Source organism: Pan paniscus, chromosome 22 (assembly GCF_029289425.2).
Source record: "Pan paniscus chromosome 22, NHGRI_mPanPan1-v2.0_pri, whole genome shotgun sequence".
Taxonomy (NCBI): Eukaryota; Metazoa; Chordata; class Mammalia; order Primates; family Hominidae; genus Pan; species Pan paniscus.
The window spans coordinates 40,697,940-40,717,101 of NC_073271.2; the positions used below are offsets into that span (position 1 = coordinate 40,697,940).

The 19,162-nt window shown below is 44.4% G+C and overlaps 4 protein-coding genes across 5 annotated transcripts in view; 1 reads left to right on the forward strand and 3 right to left on the reverse strand.

The window, feature by feature from the left end:
- Positions 1 to 19,162, reverse strand: part of TSPEAR (thrombospondin type laminin G domain and EAR repeats) — a 214,484-nt gene that overhangs the window by 155,619 nt on the left and 39,703 nt on the right. The gene's annotated exons all lie outside the window — the stretch shown is intronic.
- LOC134729714 (keratin-associated protein 12-4) lies at positions 2,529 to 2,975 on the reverse strand. Its single transcript, XM_063601255.1, has one exon. It carries the CDS (start codon positions 2,928 to 2,930, stop codon positions 2,592 to 2,594), a length of 339 nt encoding a protein of 112 aa, XP_063457325.1. The 5' UTR covers positions 2,931 to 2,975; the 3' UTR covers positions 2,529 to 2,591.
- LOC100991542 (keratin-associated protein 12-3) lies at positions 6,250 to 6,659 on the forward strand. Its single transcript, XM_003823835.6, has one exon. The coding sequence runs from the start codon at positions 6,298 to 6,300 to the stop codon at positions 6,586 to 6,588; it is 291 nt and encodes a 96-aa protein (XP_003823883.1). The 5' UTR covers positions 6,250 to 6,297; the 3' UTR covers positions 6,589 to 6,659.
- On the reverse strand, positions 14,450 to 15,188 carry LOC100990544 (keratin-associated protein 12-2). 2 transcript variants are annotated; one of them, XM_008977550.2, is made up of 2 exons: positions 15,075 to 15,147; positions 14,707 to 14,930 (listed from the first exon to the last, which is right to left on the reverse strand). In XM_008977550.2, exons 1-2 carry the CDS (start codon positions 15,145 to 15,147, stop codon positions 14,707 to 14,709), a joined length of 297 nt encoding a protein of 98 aa, XP_008975798.2. The 2 variants fall into 2 exon arrangements, with proteins under 2 accessions (XP_003823881.2, XP_008975798.2); XM_003823833.4 differs by having other exon boundaries at positions 14,450 to 15,188.

Consider the following 19,162-nt stretch of genomic DNA (forward strand, 5'->3'; position numbering starts at 1 on the left):
CCTGCTGCCACAAAAGGTGACACTCATAGGTTCTGAGAACCAGGATGTGGACATCATTGGCGACCATACTCAGCTGGCCACAGAAGTTCACCTCTATGGACTAAGGGGAAAAAAAATCAAGCTTTTAAAAAATGAAAGTTAGTTTGCTTCAGAACTCTTACTGAGGACTATAGACCGAGGCCTATATAGCCCAGGAGCAGTTTAGGCCTCAGTAAGACTTCTGAATAAAACTTTCATTCTTTTTTTTTTTTTTTTTTTTTGAAATGGAGTCTCACTGTGTCGCCCAGGCTGGAGTGCAGTGGCGTGATCTCGGCTCACTGCAAGGTCCGCCTCCCGTGTTCACACAATTCTCCTGCCTCAGCCTCCCGAATAACTGGGAGTACAGGTGCCTGCCACCTCTCCCGGCTAATTTTTTGTATTTTTAGTAGAGACGGGGTTTCACTGTGTTAGCCAGGATGGTCTCGATCTCCTGACCTCGTGATCCGCCCGCCTCGGCCTCCCAGAGTGCTGGGATTACAGGCGTGAGCCACTGCACCGGGCCCCATTCTCTAAAAGTTTAATTTTTTTCCTTAGATGAAAATCACAGTGACCCAGATAGGACTCAGAGTGGACTGCTCAGGGATGTCTGGAACACTGCGGGGACCCAGCACCCCGGTACCAGCACAGGCCACTTGAGCCCCCACGGCTTCTCCATGGTTACAGGTGACTGAGTGACTCTCTCCTGAGTCTCTGACCTCCCACTTGGTTGAGAGTCCTGAGTTTTATTCAGTTAGTTCATTTTACTTCTTGCTGAAGGGGTACATTCTTCTGTGAGACTTTTTATGTCTTACGAAGGGGGAATTCTCCTCGTTGAAAGATACTAGGTAGGAATGGCTTCATGTGTAACCCATACAGAGTCTATACTTGCAAGTATCTTTCTAGAAGTAAGGGGTTAGCTAAAGGAGATTGAACACTGAAATGGCCAAAACTGGGATTCTCAAACATTAAGGCGTGCCAGGTTTTCTGGGACTCCAGTTGACTACATATCATGGCCCATTCTTGTACACATTTTTAAATAGTTAAATTATATCAAGGAAAAGTCAGAACTCAGAATCATCAACCTGCAAATATAGGGTTAAAATGTAGAGTCTTCTGGCGGGGTGTGGTGGCTCACACCTGTAATCCCAGCACTTTGGGAGGCCGAGGCGGGTGGATCACAAGGTCAGGAGATCAAAACCATCCTGGCTAACACGGTGAAACCCCGTCTCTACTAAAAATACAAAAAAAAATAACCAAGCGTGGTGGCGGGCACCTGTAGTCCCAGATACTCGGGAGGCTGAGGCAGAAGAATGGCGTGAACTTGGGAGGTGGAGCTTGCAGTGAGCTGAGATCACGCCGCTGCACTCCAGCCTGGTGACAGAGCGAGACTCCATCTAAAAAAAAAAAAAAAAGATAAATGATGCTAGTCCTTGCCTTTTCCTGCACAAGATAATGTCTTATAGGGTGAGTGATGATGCCTCTGCGGTCCATAACCAGATGTGCTCCTGCCCCCAAACCCGGATGTGATTCTGCTTTGATGCAGCTTCTGAGCCAGTTTCATGTGATCTGCAGGTGCTGACCTCCCACCACCTGCATATGAACTGTGAGCTGAAACCCGGGGCGGAGCCTCTGACCCGGCTGCCCCCGGGCTGGTGTGAGCTGAAACACGGAGCCGAGCGGAATCTCTGACAGGGCTGCCCCCAGGGGGTGTGAGCCAAAACCTGGGGCCGGAGTCTCTGACAGAGCTGCCCCCGGCTAGAAACCTCACTCTTCTATAGTCCTCGGTAAAACTTCTGAGTAAAGCTCACTTTAATTCCTTAAAAGCTTTTTTTATCAACACCACAAACCTCTTTCCCATCCAGTTGGATGAAGGAGTAGCTATAGATTTAAATTCAGTTTAAAGTTTTAATTTCTTGACAAGAGTGGGTTGCACATACCAGCTAATAAGCAGATGGCCCGTTTTACCTAAAATGGATCAAACTACAAAATTAGTGATTTGTCCTCAATCTCACCCAGAAGAGAGTAAGAACTGACCTCATAAATTTAAGGAACAAAGTGGGACAAAGGGAGCCTGATGTGACTGGGGTTGGGGGTTCCCATCAGGCCAAGCTCAGGAGCACGGCCCACTAGCCCGAGAGGTTGCTGTTGAGAGGCCGCTCACCAGGCCTAACATTCATCTGGTACCTGCCCCTTCTCTGCAGGGAAGGAGCTTTCCAGAATCCTGGGGAAGGTACCTTCTGAGGAAGGAGTGTGGGAAAGACACTGAGGAGAAGCCATCACACAGACTCAGGTGAGCACTCAGCGTCTGGTATTTATGATATTTTCAAGAGACCCAACATCAGACAGTGCAGAGGGCCCTGTGGATGACCCAGGCTGTGAACCCAGGAGAAACTGTGTAGAAAGGCGCATGGCCTCACCGGCTGGGATCTAGTGACGGTGCTGCAAAGGAGGCAGGTAGTCTGGTCAGGTGACGAAAGTTTGCTGCGGGAGGATGTGGGGACTGCCTGGCAGGAGTTCAGAGAGCCTGCTGGCTTCTGACCTCGCACCTACAAGGGTCATGGGAAGCCACCTGCTCAGCAGCCGGTGGGGGTGCTCCAGGTGACAGGTCTATAGACCAGGGTGGGGCAGAAGGGCTGGCAGCACCCGGAGGTTGGGCAGAAGGAAGCCACACACAAAACAGGCTTGCAGCTCACACGCACACAGCAGGCCACCTGGCAGGGGCTGGGCGCACAGCAGGCTGGCTGGCAGCAGGTGGATACCCCACACGGGGGCCGGCACAGCAGAGCCACACAGGGGGCTGAGCAGCAGCAGGAGGTCCCATAGCCCTCGGGTGGGTAGCAGGTGCTGGGGACACAGCACGGGGAGCCAGGGCAGGCCATTGGGCAGCCCAAAGAGTGGCTGGTGTGGCACATGATGGAGTGTGGACAGGTGGGGGGCGCAGAGGACAGGGCTGGTCTGGAGCCTGCTTCTTTAGGTGGCCTTTATACCCAGGCTACCGGCATCCTGGCAACAAGCCCCCTGGCATCTTCCTCGTGGGTGGTTTTTCCTCCTCTGCCCTGTCTGGTTGATCTTTCTGTGTTTTTCTGTTGAGGTTACTCAGTTCAGGAAACTCTTTCAGCTGGGGGTGCCCTATCATTCAGCAGACCGTGTGTTTCCTGGAAACAGAGCAGGGGTAGCTGGTGAAGGGCTGTCAGTGAGGCCAGGGGTCCACCTCATGGATGTTCAAGGTCCCCCTGTTGTAAATGCCATCTGGAGCTCACACAAGCACAGTCACACTCACTGCACCAGGGGCCCCGTTTTGACTGAGAAGCTCAGTCATCATCAGGGTCTTCCCAAGTAATGAGAGCCAAGCTACTGGGCTCCATATTGTGGAATAATAATGATGATTATTGAGGTAACAGTAATGCACAGAGGTCTAGCACTGTGCCAGGCTGTGATTATCTCATTCATCTTTGCCAGCATTCGGGGTGGCCGATACCTCATTTTACAGATGTGCAATTTGTAAGTCATAGAGGGTTTGCACAATGGGTGCGTGTCTGCACCACTGCAGAGATGCAGGGATCTGGACTGCTTAGTTTCACTCTGGGATCCATGGTCATTACCACTGTGCCAAATTATACCGGGGGTAGAGGGTTCAATAAGTGACTCATCCTGAAGTCCTGAACCAGCTGGGACAGAGAAGATGGATGAAAACATCAGCCACGTTGGCGTCTGCAGAGCATGGCTCAGGCGTGTGACCACAGTGGGCTTCCTGACACCACACCTCAGAAGTGCCCACTTCCCACGAGTAGCACTAATGGCCACAGGCCACCTCCTCTGCAGACGGAGCCCAGGAGGACCCATCACGGAGTGGGGCCTGAGCTACTCATGTCTGGTTCCTCTCCCTCGCTGTGGGTCTGATCAGTCTCACCCCTGCAGAGGCAGCTTGGGGGAAAGTGAGGAGCTGGTGTGAAATTCCAGGATGCCCCTGCACTTGGGAAGCAGCGGGCAGGAGTGTGGATGGCGCGCTCCTCCTCACACTCCAGCTCTGTTCTCTCGATGGATTGGCCACAGCGCTTTATTCTACGGTGGTGTCACACGATGGGGGATGAGGCATCTCTCACGGCAGAGCTACTCCCTCCATCCCAGGCAGCTCCCAGGGGCACCCTCTGCTCCCGTGTGGGTCCTCCTGTGCCTGCTGGTGGTGGATATGAGTGATTCCTGCCAAGAAGCCTTCAGACAAGTCAGACACCACATTAATGAAATCCCCTCCAAGGCTGAAGACCAAGTGGGGTCTCAGAGCTGTGGACAGAACTTAGAAGTCTATGGACCCAGAGCCGATCTGTGGCCATGTGGGAGTCACCTTAAGGCCTAGGGACAAGCCGGGCGAGGCCACAAGTTCACAGGCAACTCCTTTCACTGCTATAGTTCAGAATCACACTTAAAAACCAAGAGAATTGGGGCAGCCACAGTGATTGTGAGCTAGTCACCAAGTAATCCATTTTAAAAGTTGGTTGTCTTAGGAGTCGATTACAGAAGAACAAGGATGCGTCTTTGATATTTACCTGCTCCTTTACCTTCCCCTGTTCCTCCTACTCCTTCCTGCAGGTCAGGGCCCACCTGGCCTCGTCCTAGTCAACCTAAAGGACATCCGTGCACGTCACCTGCAGCGCACATCTGCAGGGGAGGATTTCTCCCAGCTTTTGCTCTTCTGAACAGGTTTTTACCTCAACATGTTTTGAAGGATTTTTTTCATAGGTATAGAATTCTGGGTTGGCAAACTTTTTTTCAGCATTTTAAAGAAGTCATTCCATTGTCTTCTGGCCTCCACTGTTTTTGCTGAGAAGTGAGGGATTTTCTCATCCTTGCAAGAACCTTATACCTTGTATGAAAAGTGTCTTTTTTTTTTTCCACTGTCTTCAATACTTTTTTGGTTTTCATTACTTTTACTATTTGATGCTTGGATATGGTTTTCTTTGTATTGATCCTCCTAAAGGTTCTGAGATTCTTGGGTCTGTAAGTTGTTATTTTTTTAATCATATTTGGTGCCTTGGGCCATTATTTTTTTGAAACTTATTTATGGTTCAGTATTGCTCTCTTCTCTTTCCGAGGTTCAAACTACTAGTATGTTAGACAGTTCAGTACTGTCTCATATGTCTTTTCATTTTTCTAGATTCTTTCTCCTCTTCTTGAGACAAGATAATTTCTACTGGTGTGTCTTCAGGTTCACTGATTCTTTTTCCATCTGACTCCTAACCCCAAATCCCAGACCCCCCAGCATGGGATTTTGATGCTTGGTTCTTGGGTCCTCATGATCTGACCAGTTCACCTGCACCCATGGCCCAACACCCAGAGTGCAGGATTCCTGCCTCCCCTGGACATACCAGTTTCTGAAGCAGCATCCTCACTCTCTCCATGGCCACATTGTCTCCTCACAGACGCCCCCCAGACCACCCACCAGCACCCCCATTACTATCTCCTGAACCCATTTTCCCCAGCACTCAGCCCTGTATGGAATTATTTCATGCATTCATTTCTTCCTTTACTCATTTATTCATTGCCCACTGCTAGAATGCTCTTGAGGCCAAAACCTCGTTGCTGCTGGTACACAATATATATTTGTTGCATGAACAAATAACTTCTTGTATAGATTACTCTATGGCAGGGTTGGCTAACTTTCTGTAAAGGGCAGACAGCAAATATTTTAGCCTTTGCATGTTACAGTCTCTTCCATAACTATTCAGTTGTGCCACTATAGTGCAAAAGAAGCCACAGACAACACATAAACTAATGACATGCTGTGATCCAATAACAGTTCATTTGAAAAACAGGCAGTAGGCCAAATGTGGCTCACAGACGATAGTTTGCCAACCTATGCTTTAAAGTTTTACTCTACAAAATTAAAGCTCAAAATACATTATTGCCTCAACATCTTCCTTGATAGCATGAAACAAAAGTGAAACAACAGGATTCGGTACCTTGAGTCGAGCCAGTGGTGCTATGTGCACAGTAGTAGCCCGAAAAATATTGACAAAAAACCTGCATAACGTCAAACCAGAACATCCTGTTTACAGAAGAAACTAACCTCAAGGCTGAAGCTATTTATGGTGGAGCATGACGTGGGAAAGTACACGCGGGAAAATAAGATGTTGGGAAACACAGTGGAAACAACCACAAGGAAGACAACAGTTGTGTTTTTGTGTTACCCAGATGCCGGGACCCAGGTATAAAGACCACCAGAGAAGCAGCTTCCAGACATCACCATCCTCCTCCCCAGTACCAGCCCAGCCACACGCCACCATGTGCCACACCAGCTGCTCCCCAGCCTGCCAGCCAACCTGCTGCATATGCAGCCCCTGCCAGGCATCCTGCTATGTGCCCGTGAGCTGCCAGTCCTCCGTGTGCATGCCCGTGAGCTGCACGCACATTGTGTGCATGGCTCCCTCCTGCCAGCCCTCCGTGTGCGTGCCCGTGAGCTGCAGGCCCATCATATATGTGACTCCCTCTTGCCAATCTTCAGGGTGCTGCCAGCCCCCCTGCACCACTGTCCTCTGCAGACCCATCTCCTGCAGCACCCCTTCCTGCTGCTGACCAGCTGCTCCTGGTACACGGGGGTACACACCTGTATCCCTCTGTGAATAAGCATCTGGTGGACCCCCAGATTGCACACATAGGGCAGATGAAAAGCATGCTCAAGGAAACCTCTGAACTCTGGGGTGAGAACGTGGAAAAATGATTCAGACCTTCCGTGACCCTGGGAACCCCCTCAAGGAAGTCTTGGCTGCCAGAGTCCTTCTCTCACTCCAGCAGGAAACTAAAACCCATGTGAGCCAAATAAATCGGCTGTCCCTATACACCTCGTCTCTCTCTTTTATCTTCAAGTATTTCGTAAGTTCTTTCCTTGAAGGTACATACCCACTTTAATGGCAGCAGCACCTCTTCAGAGAGCCACCTTCCTGATGGCTGAGCTGAAGTGGAGGGTCCTTGGTTGGAGGAGTGGCCTGAAGCTTCTGTCCCCCGACTCCCTCCCCAAGCCTTGCACTGTGGGGTAATAAGATGTTGGGAAACACAGTGGAAACCACCATGAGGAAGACAACTGTTGTGTTTTTATGTTACCCAGATGCCTGGGACCCGGGTATAAAGACCACCAGAGAAGAAGCTTCCAGATGGAGGGTGTTGGGGGAGGGTAGAAGAAAACAATCCTCTACCCAGAAGGATGGACAAGAAATAGTCCTGGGCCCCAGATCCCATGCAATACCTCAAAGGATTACTGTGGCAAAGAGGGGAGGAAACTCTTTCAAACAACACCCACCACAAATACAGAGCAGAGTTCGTCTGTCCCCGGGAGGGGTAGCAGGAAGTCCAAGAAAGTCTCATTCTCCAAGTCCCACATGCAAAGGGCCTGCCTAAGACTGACACTGGACCAGGACAACAGAGAGCCCTCCTTTCTCCAGCTTCAGCCTAGCAGGCACAGCTCAATAAGCAACGTCAGCCTGCCTCTGGGGAAAGGCAGAAGTGTGTAGAGATCTCCTCTGAATGTCAGGTATGCAGGGGCGTGTGAAACTTAGGGTGGAGCAAAAGCGCTGACCTCCCCACCCCTCATCCTAAGCACAAGCACTGATACACCCTAAGCACAAGCCGTTGGTGCACTGAAGGTAACCACAGTAACAACAAAACCCAAACCACGGTCAATGTCTGACCAGATTGACTCATCCACCTCCCCCCACACACTAATGACCTGACAGAAAAAGAGACACGCGCATTTCCAGAAGGAACTGATGATGTCTGATATTCAATAAAAAATTATAAGATATGCAAAAAAGCAAGGAAAAACCAAGCCATTGTCAGGAAACAAAGAAATCAATAAAACTGGATTCAAAAGTGACCCAGGGGCTGGGCACAGTTCACCCCTGTAACCCCAGCACATTGGGAGGCTGAGGCTGGAGAGTCGTTTGAGCCTGGTGGTTCAAGGCTGCAGTGAGCTGAGATTGCACCACTGCACTCCAGCCCGGGTAAAAGAGCAAGACACTATCTCTAAAAACAGAAAGTAAAAAGTAAAATGACACAGGTGTTAGAGCTATCAGGTATAAACTTTACAATAACTATAATGAATAGATGAAAAGATCAAGAGTAAAGCATTAAAAACATAAATGAACAGATGGGTAATTTCAGCAGAGAAATGGAAACTATAAGAAAGGTCAAGTGGATATGGTAAAAATCAAAATACGGTATCACAGATGGCTTCCTTCAGTGGGTTCATCAGTATACTTGATACAACCAGGTGTGGAAGCTTTGAATTTGAAGACGTGTAAATGTAAATTGACCAAATTAAAACACAAAGAGAAACAGAAAGAGAAGGGTGGAGGGAGACAAGAGCAAAACATCAAATCCTCATTTATGGATGTAATTGGAGTCCCTGAAAGAGAAGAAAGAGAGGGCAGGGCAGAAGAAATATTCAAAGAGGTAATAGTTGAGAAATATTCTAAAAATAATGAAATACATAAAGTCCCATATCCAAAAAGTTCAGAGAACCCCAAATTGGGTAACTATATCCCCACCACAAATGACTAGACATGTCACATTAAATCTGTGACTGACAAAAACCAAAGGTAAAAAGGGAAATCTTGAAAGCATCAATATTTTAAAAGCAGACTACGAGCATAAGGACAAAGGTAGAGTTTACATCAGACTTCTAATCAGAAACCACAGGACCGAAAGTACATCTTTAAAATACTGAAAGAAAATCCGTTGACCCTATGACACTAAAAGTGTCTTTCAAAAATGAAAGAAAACACTTTTTCAGATGAACAAAAACTGAAAGACTTCATTAACAGCACACGTGCACTATAAGAAATTCTTAAAAAATTTCTTTGAGCCAAGGAATATGATAGCAGAGAGACACTTGAATCCACACAAAGAAAAGACCACCTCTTGGCTGGTGCGGTGGTTCACGTCTGTAATCCCAGCACTTTGGGAGGCCGAGGTGGGTGGATCACCTGAGGTCAGGAGTTTGAGGCCAGCCTGGCCAACATGGTGAAACCCCATCCCTACTAAAACTACAAAAATCAGCCAGGCATGGTGGCGGGCCCCTGTAATCCCAGCTACTCAGGAGGCCGAGGCAGGAGAATTGCTTGAACCCGGGAGGCGGAGGTTGCAGTGAGCCAAGATCGCACCACTGCACTCTGTCCTGGGAACAAAAAGAAAAGAAAGAAAAGAAGAGCTCTAGAAATTATTTTAAAAGAAGATAAATATAAATAGGCCGGGCGCGGTGGCTCACGCCTGTAATCCCAGCACTTTGGGAGGCCGAGGCGGGCAGATCACGAGGTCAGGAGATCGAGACCATCCTGGCTAACACGGTGAAACCCGTCTCTACTAAAAATACAAAAAATTAGCCGGGCGTGGTGGTGGGCGCCTGTAGTCCCAGCTACTCGGGAGGCTGAGGCAGGAGAATGGCGTGAACCCGGGAGGCAGAGCTTGCAGCGAGCCGAGATCGCGCCACTGCACTCCAGGCTGGGTGACACAGAGTGAGACTCCGTCTCAAAAAAAAAAAAAAAAAAAAAGCATTATAACTAATTGACTGTCCAGAGCAAAAATAGTGACAGTGCATTGTGGGATTTTTAACATAAGTAAAAGTAAAACATGGCAACAATAACACGAGGGATATAAAACAGGACATGGAGGTACACTGCCGTGAAGTCCTGCCACTTACAGATGAAGTGGCGTCATATTACCCAGAGGTATCCTGTGTTACAGTAAAGGTATGTATTGTAAATCTTAGGCCAAATAAGTTTGAAAAGATGTATTAGGCTATTATCGCCTTGCTATAAGGAAATACCTGAGACTGGGTAATTTATAAAGAAAGGAGGTTTAATTGGCTCACAGTTCTGCAAGCTGTACAGGAAGCATAATACTGGCATCTGCTCAGCTTCTGGGGAGGCAGAATTGTGAGGAAACTTACAAGCGTGGTGGAAGGTGAAGGGAGAGCAGGCACACATCACGTGACCAGAGCAGGCGAGAAAGACGGGGGCGGGGGGGGGGGGCGGGGGGGGGCCACACGCCTTTAAACAACCAGGTCTCCCAAGAACTCACTCACTGTCACAAGGACAGCACCAAGGGGATGATGCTAAACCATTAATGAGAAATCCATCCCCATGATCCAATCACCTCCCACCAGGCCCCATCTCCAACACTGGAGATTACAATTCAACATGAGATTTGGGCGGGGACACAAATCCAAACTATATCAAGATGTATACAAAAAGTAGATATAAAAGGGAATAACTAAGAATACTAAACCAAAAAGTGGCATAGAAAGAGGGCAAAGATAAAAAGGAACAGATGGAACAAATAGAATACAATTAGCAAAGTGATATTTTGCTAATATTAAATTAAATGCAAATTAATTTATTAAATTAAATTAAATGCAAATCATCTAAACACCAAAACCAAAAAACAGAGATTTTTAATTGGATTAAATAATTCAGGACCCAACTATATTCTATCTACCAGAAGACTCACATTAAATATAAAAAACATAGATAGGTTAAAAGTAAACAGATGGAAAAATACACCACACAAACATTAATTAAGTAAAATTGGAATGGCTATATTAATATCAAACAAAGTCAACTTCACAAAAGAAATATTACCAAGGATAAAAAGGAATATTACATAATGATAAAGCATCAATTCACCGTGGAAAAAACAATTCTAAATGTGTAAGCACCAAACAGCCAACTTTCCAAACACATGCAACAAAAAAACTGAGAAGGGAAAGGAAAAACAGATAAATCAGATTTGTCATTGGACTTCAGCTTCAAGAGAACAAGTAGACAGAAAATCAGGAAGGATACAGAAGGCCTGGACAACACTGTCAATCAACTTGACCTAATGGGTATTGACAGAACACTCCACCCAACAATAACAGATACACATTCTTTTCAAGCACATGAAACATTCACCAAAAAGACTATAAAGTGCCATAAAATAAACTTCAACTCATGTAAAAAAGTTGAACTAATACAATGTATGTTCTCTGACCACAAAGAAATTCAGTTAGACATTAACACGAAAAGGATAGCGAGAAACACCCTGCAGAACTGTAAAGTAACCAACACACTTCTAAATAACCCATGGGTCAAAGAAGAATCACAAGAGAATTTAGAAAATATTTTGAATTAAATACAAATTAAAAGACAACATGTCAAAATATATGGAACATGGCTAAAATAGTGTTTAGAGGGATAAAATTATATCATTAAGTGCTTATATTCACAAAGAAGAAAGTCCTGAAATCAATTATCTAAGTTTGCTCTTTAAAGAAAAAAAGCAAATTAAACTCAAAATTAGCAAAAGAAATGAAATAATTAAAAATCTGCAAAAAAAAATGAAGTAGAAAATGGAAAAGAATTCAATGAAAGCAAAAGCTGCTTCTTTGAAAAGAACAATGAAATGAATAAGCATCTAGCCAGACTGAGCGGTAAAATTATAATAAAAAGAAAAAAAAGACACAAAATAGCAATATTAGGAGTGAAAAAGAGACATCATTACAAATCTTACAATTATTAAAAACATGATACAGGAATGATGTAAACAACTTCATACCATTAAATTTGATAACATACATAAAACTGGCACATTTTTTAAAAGACAAAAGTATGAAAGCTTATTCCAGAGAAGTAGGTAGCCTGAATAGTATCATATCTATTAAAGAAGTTGAATTTTCAGTTAAAACTTTTCAACAAATAAAACTAGGGGCAAATGGCCTCCCTGGAAAATTCTACCAAACATTTAAAGAGGAAATATAACCAATTCTACATGAACTCTTCCAGAAAATAGAAGGAAAGGAATCATTCCCGATTAAATTCATAGAGCCAGCATAATCTTGATATCAAATTTGAACAAAAGTATTATAGTACATAGTATATAGAAAACTATATACTATTAATAATATCTCTTATGAATATAGATGCAAAATTCTCAACCAAATACTAGCAAATTAAATCCAGAAATATGTAAAAGAGATAAAAGGTCGTGATCATGTGAGATTTATCCCAAGAATGCAAGGTTGGTTCAGTGTTAAAAAATCAACTTATAATTCACCATATCAACAGACTAAAGAGGAAGAACCATATTATTATCTCAATAGATTCAGAAAAGGCTTTTGACAAAATTCAACATCCATTCAGAATAAAAACTGCTAGCAAACTAGAAATTAAAAGGAACTTCTTTTAAAGAGCATCTATGAAAAACCTATAGCTAATATCATACTTAATGATGAAAGACTATATGCTTTCCCCTTAAAATCAACAACAAAGCAAGAACATTCACTTTTGCCTCTGCTATTTATTACCATACTGGACTTCCTAAACAGTGAAGTAAAAAGCATGCAGCCTGGAAAGGAAGAAATGACACAGTCTCTATTAACATATTACATTATTGTCTACCTAGAAAATCCCCAAAATTCTACAATAAAGTTACAAGAACTAGTAAGTGAATTTAACAAGGTCAAAGAAAAAATGCCAATATACAAAAATCAATTTCATTTTAATATACTAGCAATGAACAATCAGAAATTGAAACTTAAAAATAGTACCATAACAGCATTAAACTTATAAAATACTTAGGGATAAATTCTGGGGGAAATATATAAAATGTATACATTGAAAACTACAAAATATTGATGAGAAGAATCAGAGAAAACCTAAATAAATAGACCATGTTATGGATTGCTGGATATGTCGACTCTCCCCAAATTGATCTATAGTTTCAATACACTCCCAATCAAAATCTCAGCACAAATTCTGTAGATATTGATAGGCTTATTCAAATATCTATATGGAAAGACAAAGAAACTAGAGTAGCCTAAAGAACTTCTTAAAAGAACAAAATTGGAGAACTCACACTAGCTGATTTGAAGACCTACTATAAAGCTGCATTTATCAGGGCAGGATGGTGTTGGCAAAAAGACACTTAGCATATGACCCAGCTATTCCACTCCTAGACATTTACCCAAGAGAGAGAAACAAATACGTCCATGCAAAAACCTGGACTTGCTAACACATGCCCCATGTGGAGCACTAGCATCACAGAACTTGGGCTCCAAGTGGCCCCGAGGGCCCCACAGCTCCGGAGGGCGGGGGCTGAGCCAGGCCTCATCCATGCTTCTCTGTGCACAGGGCAGGTAGGTTCTCCAGAAGCATTTTTTGGTTACCAACCCTCCCTCCTCTCATGCTCTGATTTCCAGTTTCACCTCTAACTCCCAGCCTGGGGGACCAGAGTGCTTATGTGCGTGCATAAGTGTGTGCACGTTGTATAGTGCACACATTGGGTGTGTTCATGGATTCGGATGTGTTCGGCTGCAAGCATTTATATGTCTGGGTTGATTGGTTCCATTTCTCACTCAGTTTTATCCAAAGCCTCCCAGTTTAAACTACACAATAGGTCCCTGACCACCTTGCCTAAAAGATGATGAAACCAGTTTTTCAACCCTAAACTCAACACTTGCCTCCAAGGCAAATAAAAATCTTGGAATCGAAGGCAGCCAGTAGTGAGAACGTTCTTCAGGGGACAGTTCTGGGCTATGCTATCTGGAATAGCAGACTCCTGGGGCAAGAGGGCTGGCCCATCTACTGGGGAACGTTTAACCTGAGACAGTCACAGCAGAGCCCCCCAGGAGGGGAATACAGCCCAGACAGGGGAAATGCAGAAGAATGCTACCAGCACAACGCAGACTGGGAAAAGCAAGTTCCAGATTACATTCTGAATAATTCCCTTTTCATATCACCAGAAATTACTAAATTAGAAAACACCCATTTCAGGAATACATAGAGATATGACTCAACTCTATTTTTTCTAGAAAGTAACAGAATAAGGAGCACACAATCCCAACAGTGGCTGCCCCAAGAAGTTCTTGGTAAATTATTGATGATGTTCTCATTTCTATGTCAGGCAGTGGGTTCATGGGGGGTTATTATATTAGGATCCTCAGTAATTGATCATCAGTCAATCAATAAAAACCAAGCCTTTGTGGACCAGTGATGGGAGTGTGTGCTGCAGAACTAATCCAGTTCTGTAAACCTGAGATCCTCCGCGACCTGGGAAACAGGACGTCCACCAACCACATCAGAAAACCCAATCGTCAATGCTCTGAGGCTTTGGCCATCAATGCAGGGCTTGTTGGCCTGGAGCAGGAGTGGACAGCCAGTGGGGAAGCAAGACCACTCTACCACAGGCGGGTAAGTCACTTCTGTGGCCACTGCACCTGGGCCCCAGGAGCCCTGGGAGAGACCACATGGGCATCTGCAGCCGCGCCCTCCACCCGGGACACCACCTTCTGATGAGCACTGGGTGAAGGGATCACTGAAGAGGGTTTAGCAGCAAATTCTATGTAATCAGCAGAATAGATAGCAGGGAGTATGGAAATAAAAAAGAAAGACCAGAAATGCAGAGCTGCATGGGGAAAGCTGGTTTATTTGGCTCTCATGGGGTCAGAGAATGACTCTGGGACCCCAGACTTCCCTGGGGGGATGGGCAAGGTCAGCAAGGGCTCCAGATCATTCTGTCACATTCTCAATCCAGAATTCAGAGGATTCAACTGAGCAGGCTTTTCACCTGCACCATGTGCAGAAGACCAACTGAGGACTCATCCAGGGAGTGTACAGGTGTGGCCTCATCTGCACTGGGAGCAGCGGGTCTGGAGATTCATGCTCAGCAGCAGGAAGGGATACTGTAGGAGATGGGTCTGCAGAGGACGCTGGTGCAGGAGGGCTGGCAGCACCCAGAGGACTGGCAGGACGGAGCCGCATACACGACAGGCCTGCAGCTCACAGGCACGCACAGGGAGGACTGGCAGGAGGGGGCTGCACACACAATGGGCCTGCAGCTCACAGGCACGCACACAGAAGACTGGCAGCTCACGGGCACGCACACAGCTGACTTGAAGCTCATGGGCACACACACAGAAGACTGGCAGCTCACGGGCAGGCACACGGCTGGCTTGAAGCTCACGGGCACACACACGGAGGACTGGCAGCCCACAGGCACACAGCAGGATGCCTGGCAGGGGCTGGGCACACAACAGGCTGGCTGGCAGGGGCTGGGCATGCAGCAGGCTGGCTGGCAGCCCGAGGAGCAGCTGGTATGACACATGGTGGCGTGTGGCTGGATAAGGTAGAGGCAGAGGGCAGTGATGTCTGGGGATGGCCTCCCTGGGCAGCCTTTATACCTGGACCCAGGCATCCCCACAACATAGAAGCACACCTGTCTTCCTTGTTTTTCTTCCTCAGTGCTGTCTCCTGGAGCTTAATTTTCTGTTGTAGGTGTCTCTGGGTTTTGTTTGGCCCTTAGCTTCATGACTAATTGCACCTTCTTCGAGCTCTTGGTATGCTTGGAAACCTGCCAGAGTGTTTTACTGGCTTCATCTGGATTCTTCCTTGTTCTTTAAAATTTTACCTGAGTTACTTTTGTGAGATTCCAAAAACTCAGATCTCCAGATTTTCCTCTCTGTGTGATGATGGTCCTTAAACCACAGAAGTTTACACTCCTCTCATGGCTCAGGAAGGCTCCATAGTCAATGTGAGGTAGAACAGAACGTATCTAGCTGATCTGTGGGTGTCCTGAGAGCTTAGAGCTGGATGAGAGCTAGCAGATGGAGGAAGAACATGGAAATCACTTGTCCATAGGATGAGTGGGGACAAAGGGTGTGGGTCACAGAGAACTTCTTGTGAGTGGTGACCATGGATCTTTGTCTTGAGAAATCCTCCTAGTTAAGAACCAAGATGAGACAACACCACTGGCCCTCATGCATGGAGACACAGCTCTAAGGAAATCAAGCTGGTCCAAGCATGTTCCCAGGGAAGCATGTGAGGCCAGTGAAGGGTCCCATGGACAGCCACAGCAGGATATGTGTGAGCTGAATATAGAAGGTTCCAAGGGCCAGAATGACTTCTGGGTATGTTCAGCAGAAAGCCAGGTGCACCCTGTACTGCAGGGACAGTAGAATCTCTGAGCCTACAGATGTCAACACCACATCACTTGGAACTTGGCATCATGATAACAGAATGAAGGAAAAAACCACGTGATCATCTCAATTGATATAGAAAAGGCATTTCACAAAATTCAAGATTCTTTCATGATGACAACAATCAACAAACTAAGAATAGAAGAAAACTACCTCAACACAATACAAGCCATACACGAAAGACCCACAGCAAGCCTCATACCCACTGGTGAAAAACTGAAGGCTTTTTCTCTAATATTGAGAACAAAGCCAGCATAGTACTAGAAGTTTTACTAAGAGCAACTAGGCAATTGTTTTTAAAAGGAAGAAAGAAAGAAACAAAAAGCATCCAAATTGAAAAGCAAGAAGTAAAGTTAGCTATGTTCACAGATTACATGATTTTTATATGTAGAAAACTCTAAATATTCCACACACAAAAATTTTAGAATAAATGAATTCAGCAAAGTAGCAGGATACAAAAGCAAAACACAAAAATCAGTTCATTTCCATAAACTAACAAGCATAATCTCAAAAGGAAAGTACAATAACAATTCCATTTACAATACATTAAAAAGAACAAAATACTCAGGAGTTAACCAAAGAATTAAAATAATTGTGTAACAAAAACTACAAAACGTTGAAAGAAATTAAAGGCAACAGAAATAAATGGAAACACATCCCATGTTCATGAATTGGAAGTTAATATTGTTAATATGTCCATACTAACCAAAGCAATCTACAGATTCAATGCAATCCCTGTCAAAATCCCAAGGACATTTCTTGCAGAAATAGAAAAACCCATCCTAAAATTTATGTGGAGTCTCAAGGGACCCTAAATAGCCAAATCAATCTTAAGAAAAGAATAGAGCTGGAGGAGTCACACTTTCTGATTTCAAAACTTACTACAAAGCTACACTAATCAAAACTGTGGTACTGGCATAAAGACCAATATATAGACTAATGGAATAGCATAGAGAGCCCAGAAATAAACTCTCACAACTACAGTCAAATAATTTTCGGCAAGGCTGTCAAGACCTTTCAGTGAGGGAAGAACAGACTTTTTAACAAATGGCAGTGGGAAAACAGGATATCCACACACAAAAGATTATTTTTAACCCTTACCTCACACCATATACAAAATTAACTCAAGATCAAAGATAGAGAATCTCAGTAGGGAAATTGAAACTATTTTTTAAATGGGAATGCTAGAACTAAAATGTACAATAGCTGATATTTTAAAATCCACATGATAGATGTAAAAGTAGAATGAGATTGAAGAAGAGTTCATGAACTTGAAGCACATCAATAGAAATTATCCAAAATGAAGGAGAGGAAGAAAAAGAATTAAGAAAAATGAAAAGAGCCTGTGAGACATCATTAAACAGCATCACATATATGTAATATCAAACTCAGGTGGCTCATGCCTGTAATCCCAGCACTTTGGGAGGCTAAGGCAGGCGGATCACAAGGTCAGGAGATCGAGACCATCCTGGCTAACACGGTGAAACCCCGTCTCTACTAAAAATACAAAAATTAGCTGGGTGTGGTGGCACGTGCCTGTAGTCCCAGCTACTTGGGAGGCTGAGGCAGGAGAATCACTTGAACCCGGGAGGTGGAGTTTGCAGTGAGCAGAGATGGCGCCACTGCACTGCAGGCTGGGCGATAGAGCAAAACTCCATCTCAAAACAACAAAAAAAGAAAACCTATTTAGCAAAATTATAGGTGAAAATTTCCCTAGTCTAGCAAGAGATTTAAACATTCAGATGCAGGAAGCTCAGAGATCCTGATATGGTTTGGATTTCTATCTCTGCCCAAATCTCGTGTTGAATTGTTATCCTCAATGCTGGAGAAGGGGCTGAGGGGGAGGTGATTGGATCATGGGGGCAGATTTCCCCCTTGCAGTTCTCCTGATAGTGAGTTCTCACGAGATCTGGTTGTTTAAATACGTGTAGCACCTCCCCCTTTTCTCTCTTCCTCCTGCTCCAGCCATGTAGGACATTCCAGCTTCCCATTTGCCTTTTGCATTAATTATAAGTTTCCTGAGGCTTCCCAACCCACGCTCCCTGTACAGCCTGCAGAACCATGAGCCAATTAATCCTCTTTTCTTTATAAATTACCCAGTCTCAGGTAGTTCTTTATAGCAATGCAAGAACGTACTAATACAGATCCCCAAATAGATACAATTCAAAAAGATCTTTTCCATGGCACATTTAGTCAAACTGTCAAAAGTCAAAGACAAGGAGAGAATTCTAAAAATAGCAAGAAGAAAGCAACTAGTCATATATAAGGAAACCCCCATCAGACTAACAGTGGATTTCTCAGCAGAAACCTTATAGGTCAGGACAGAATGGGATGATATATTCAAAGTGCTGAAAGAAAGAAACTGACAGACAAGGATACTATACTCAGCAAAATTATCCTCCATAAATAAACAGAAATAAAATCTTTCATGGACAATCAAAAGCTGAGGGTATTCATCACCACTGGACCAGCCATACAGGAAATTCTTAAGAGAATATTACAATTCTAAATCTATATGCACCCAATACCAAAAGAGTCTGATATACAAGCAAATATTATTAGATCTAAAGGAAGAGACAGACTCCAATACAATAATAGTTGAGGACTTCAACACCCCACTCTCACCATTAGACATATCATCCAGACAGAAAATCAACAACAACAAAAAAATTGGATTTATACTGAACTTTAAAGCAAATGGACCTAATAGGCATTTAAAGAACATTTCATCTAACAGCTGCAGAATACACATTCTTCTCATAAGCACATGGAACATTATTCAGGACAGACCCTATGTTTGGCCACAAAACAAATCTCAACTAACTTTAAAAAATCAAAATAATATCAAGTATCTTCTCAGACCACAATAACTAAAACTAGGTATCAATAACAAGAAGAGCTTTGGAAACTGTACAAATATGTGGAAATTGAACAACATGTTCCTAAATGGCTACTGGGTTAATGAAGACATTAATAAGGAAATCAAAAAATTTCTCAAAAAAAAATAAAAAGGGAAACACGACATATCAAAACCTATAGGCTACAAAAATAACAGTGCTAAGAGGGACGTTAGTAGTAATAAATGCCTACATCAAAAAGGTAGATGTGGTGGTGCCTATAGTCCCAGCTACTAGGGAGGTTGAG

What these genes read in the sequence shown, in the direction of transcription:
- LOC134729714 (XM_063601255.1), bottom strand. Translation starts at nt 2,930, where the DNA reads ATGTGCCACACCAGCCACTCTTTGGGCTGCCCAATGGCCTGCCCTGGC.
- LOC100990544 (XM_003823833.4), bottom strand. Translation starts at nt 15,147, where the DNA reads ATGTGTCATACCAGCTGCTCCTCGGGCTGCCAGCCAGCCTGCTGCATG.
- LOC100991542 (XM_003823835.6), top strand. Translation starts at nt 6,298, where the DNA reads ATGTGCCACACCAGCTGCTCCCCAGCCTGCCAGCCAACCTGCTGCATA.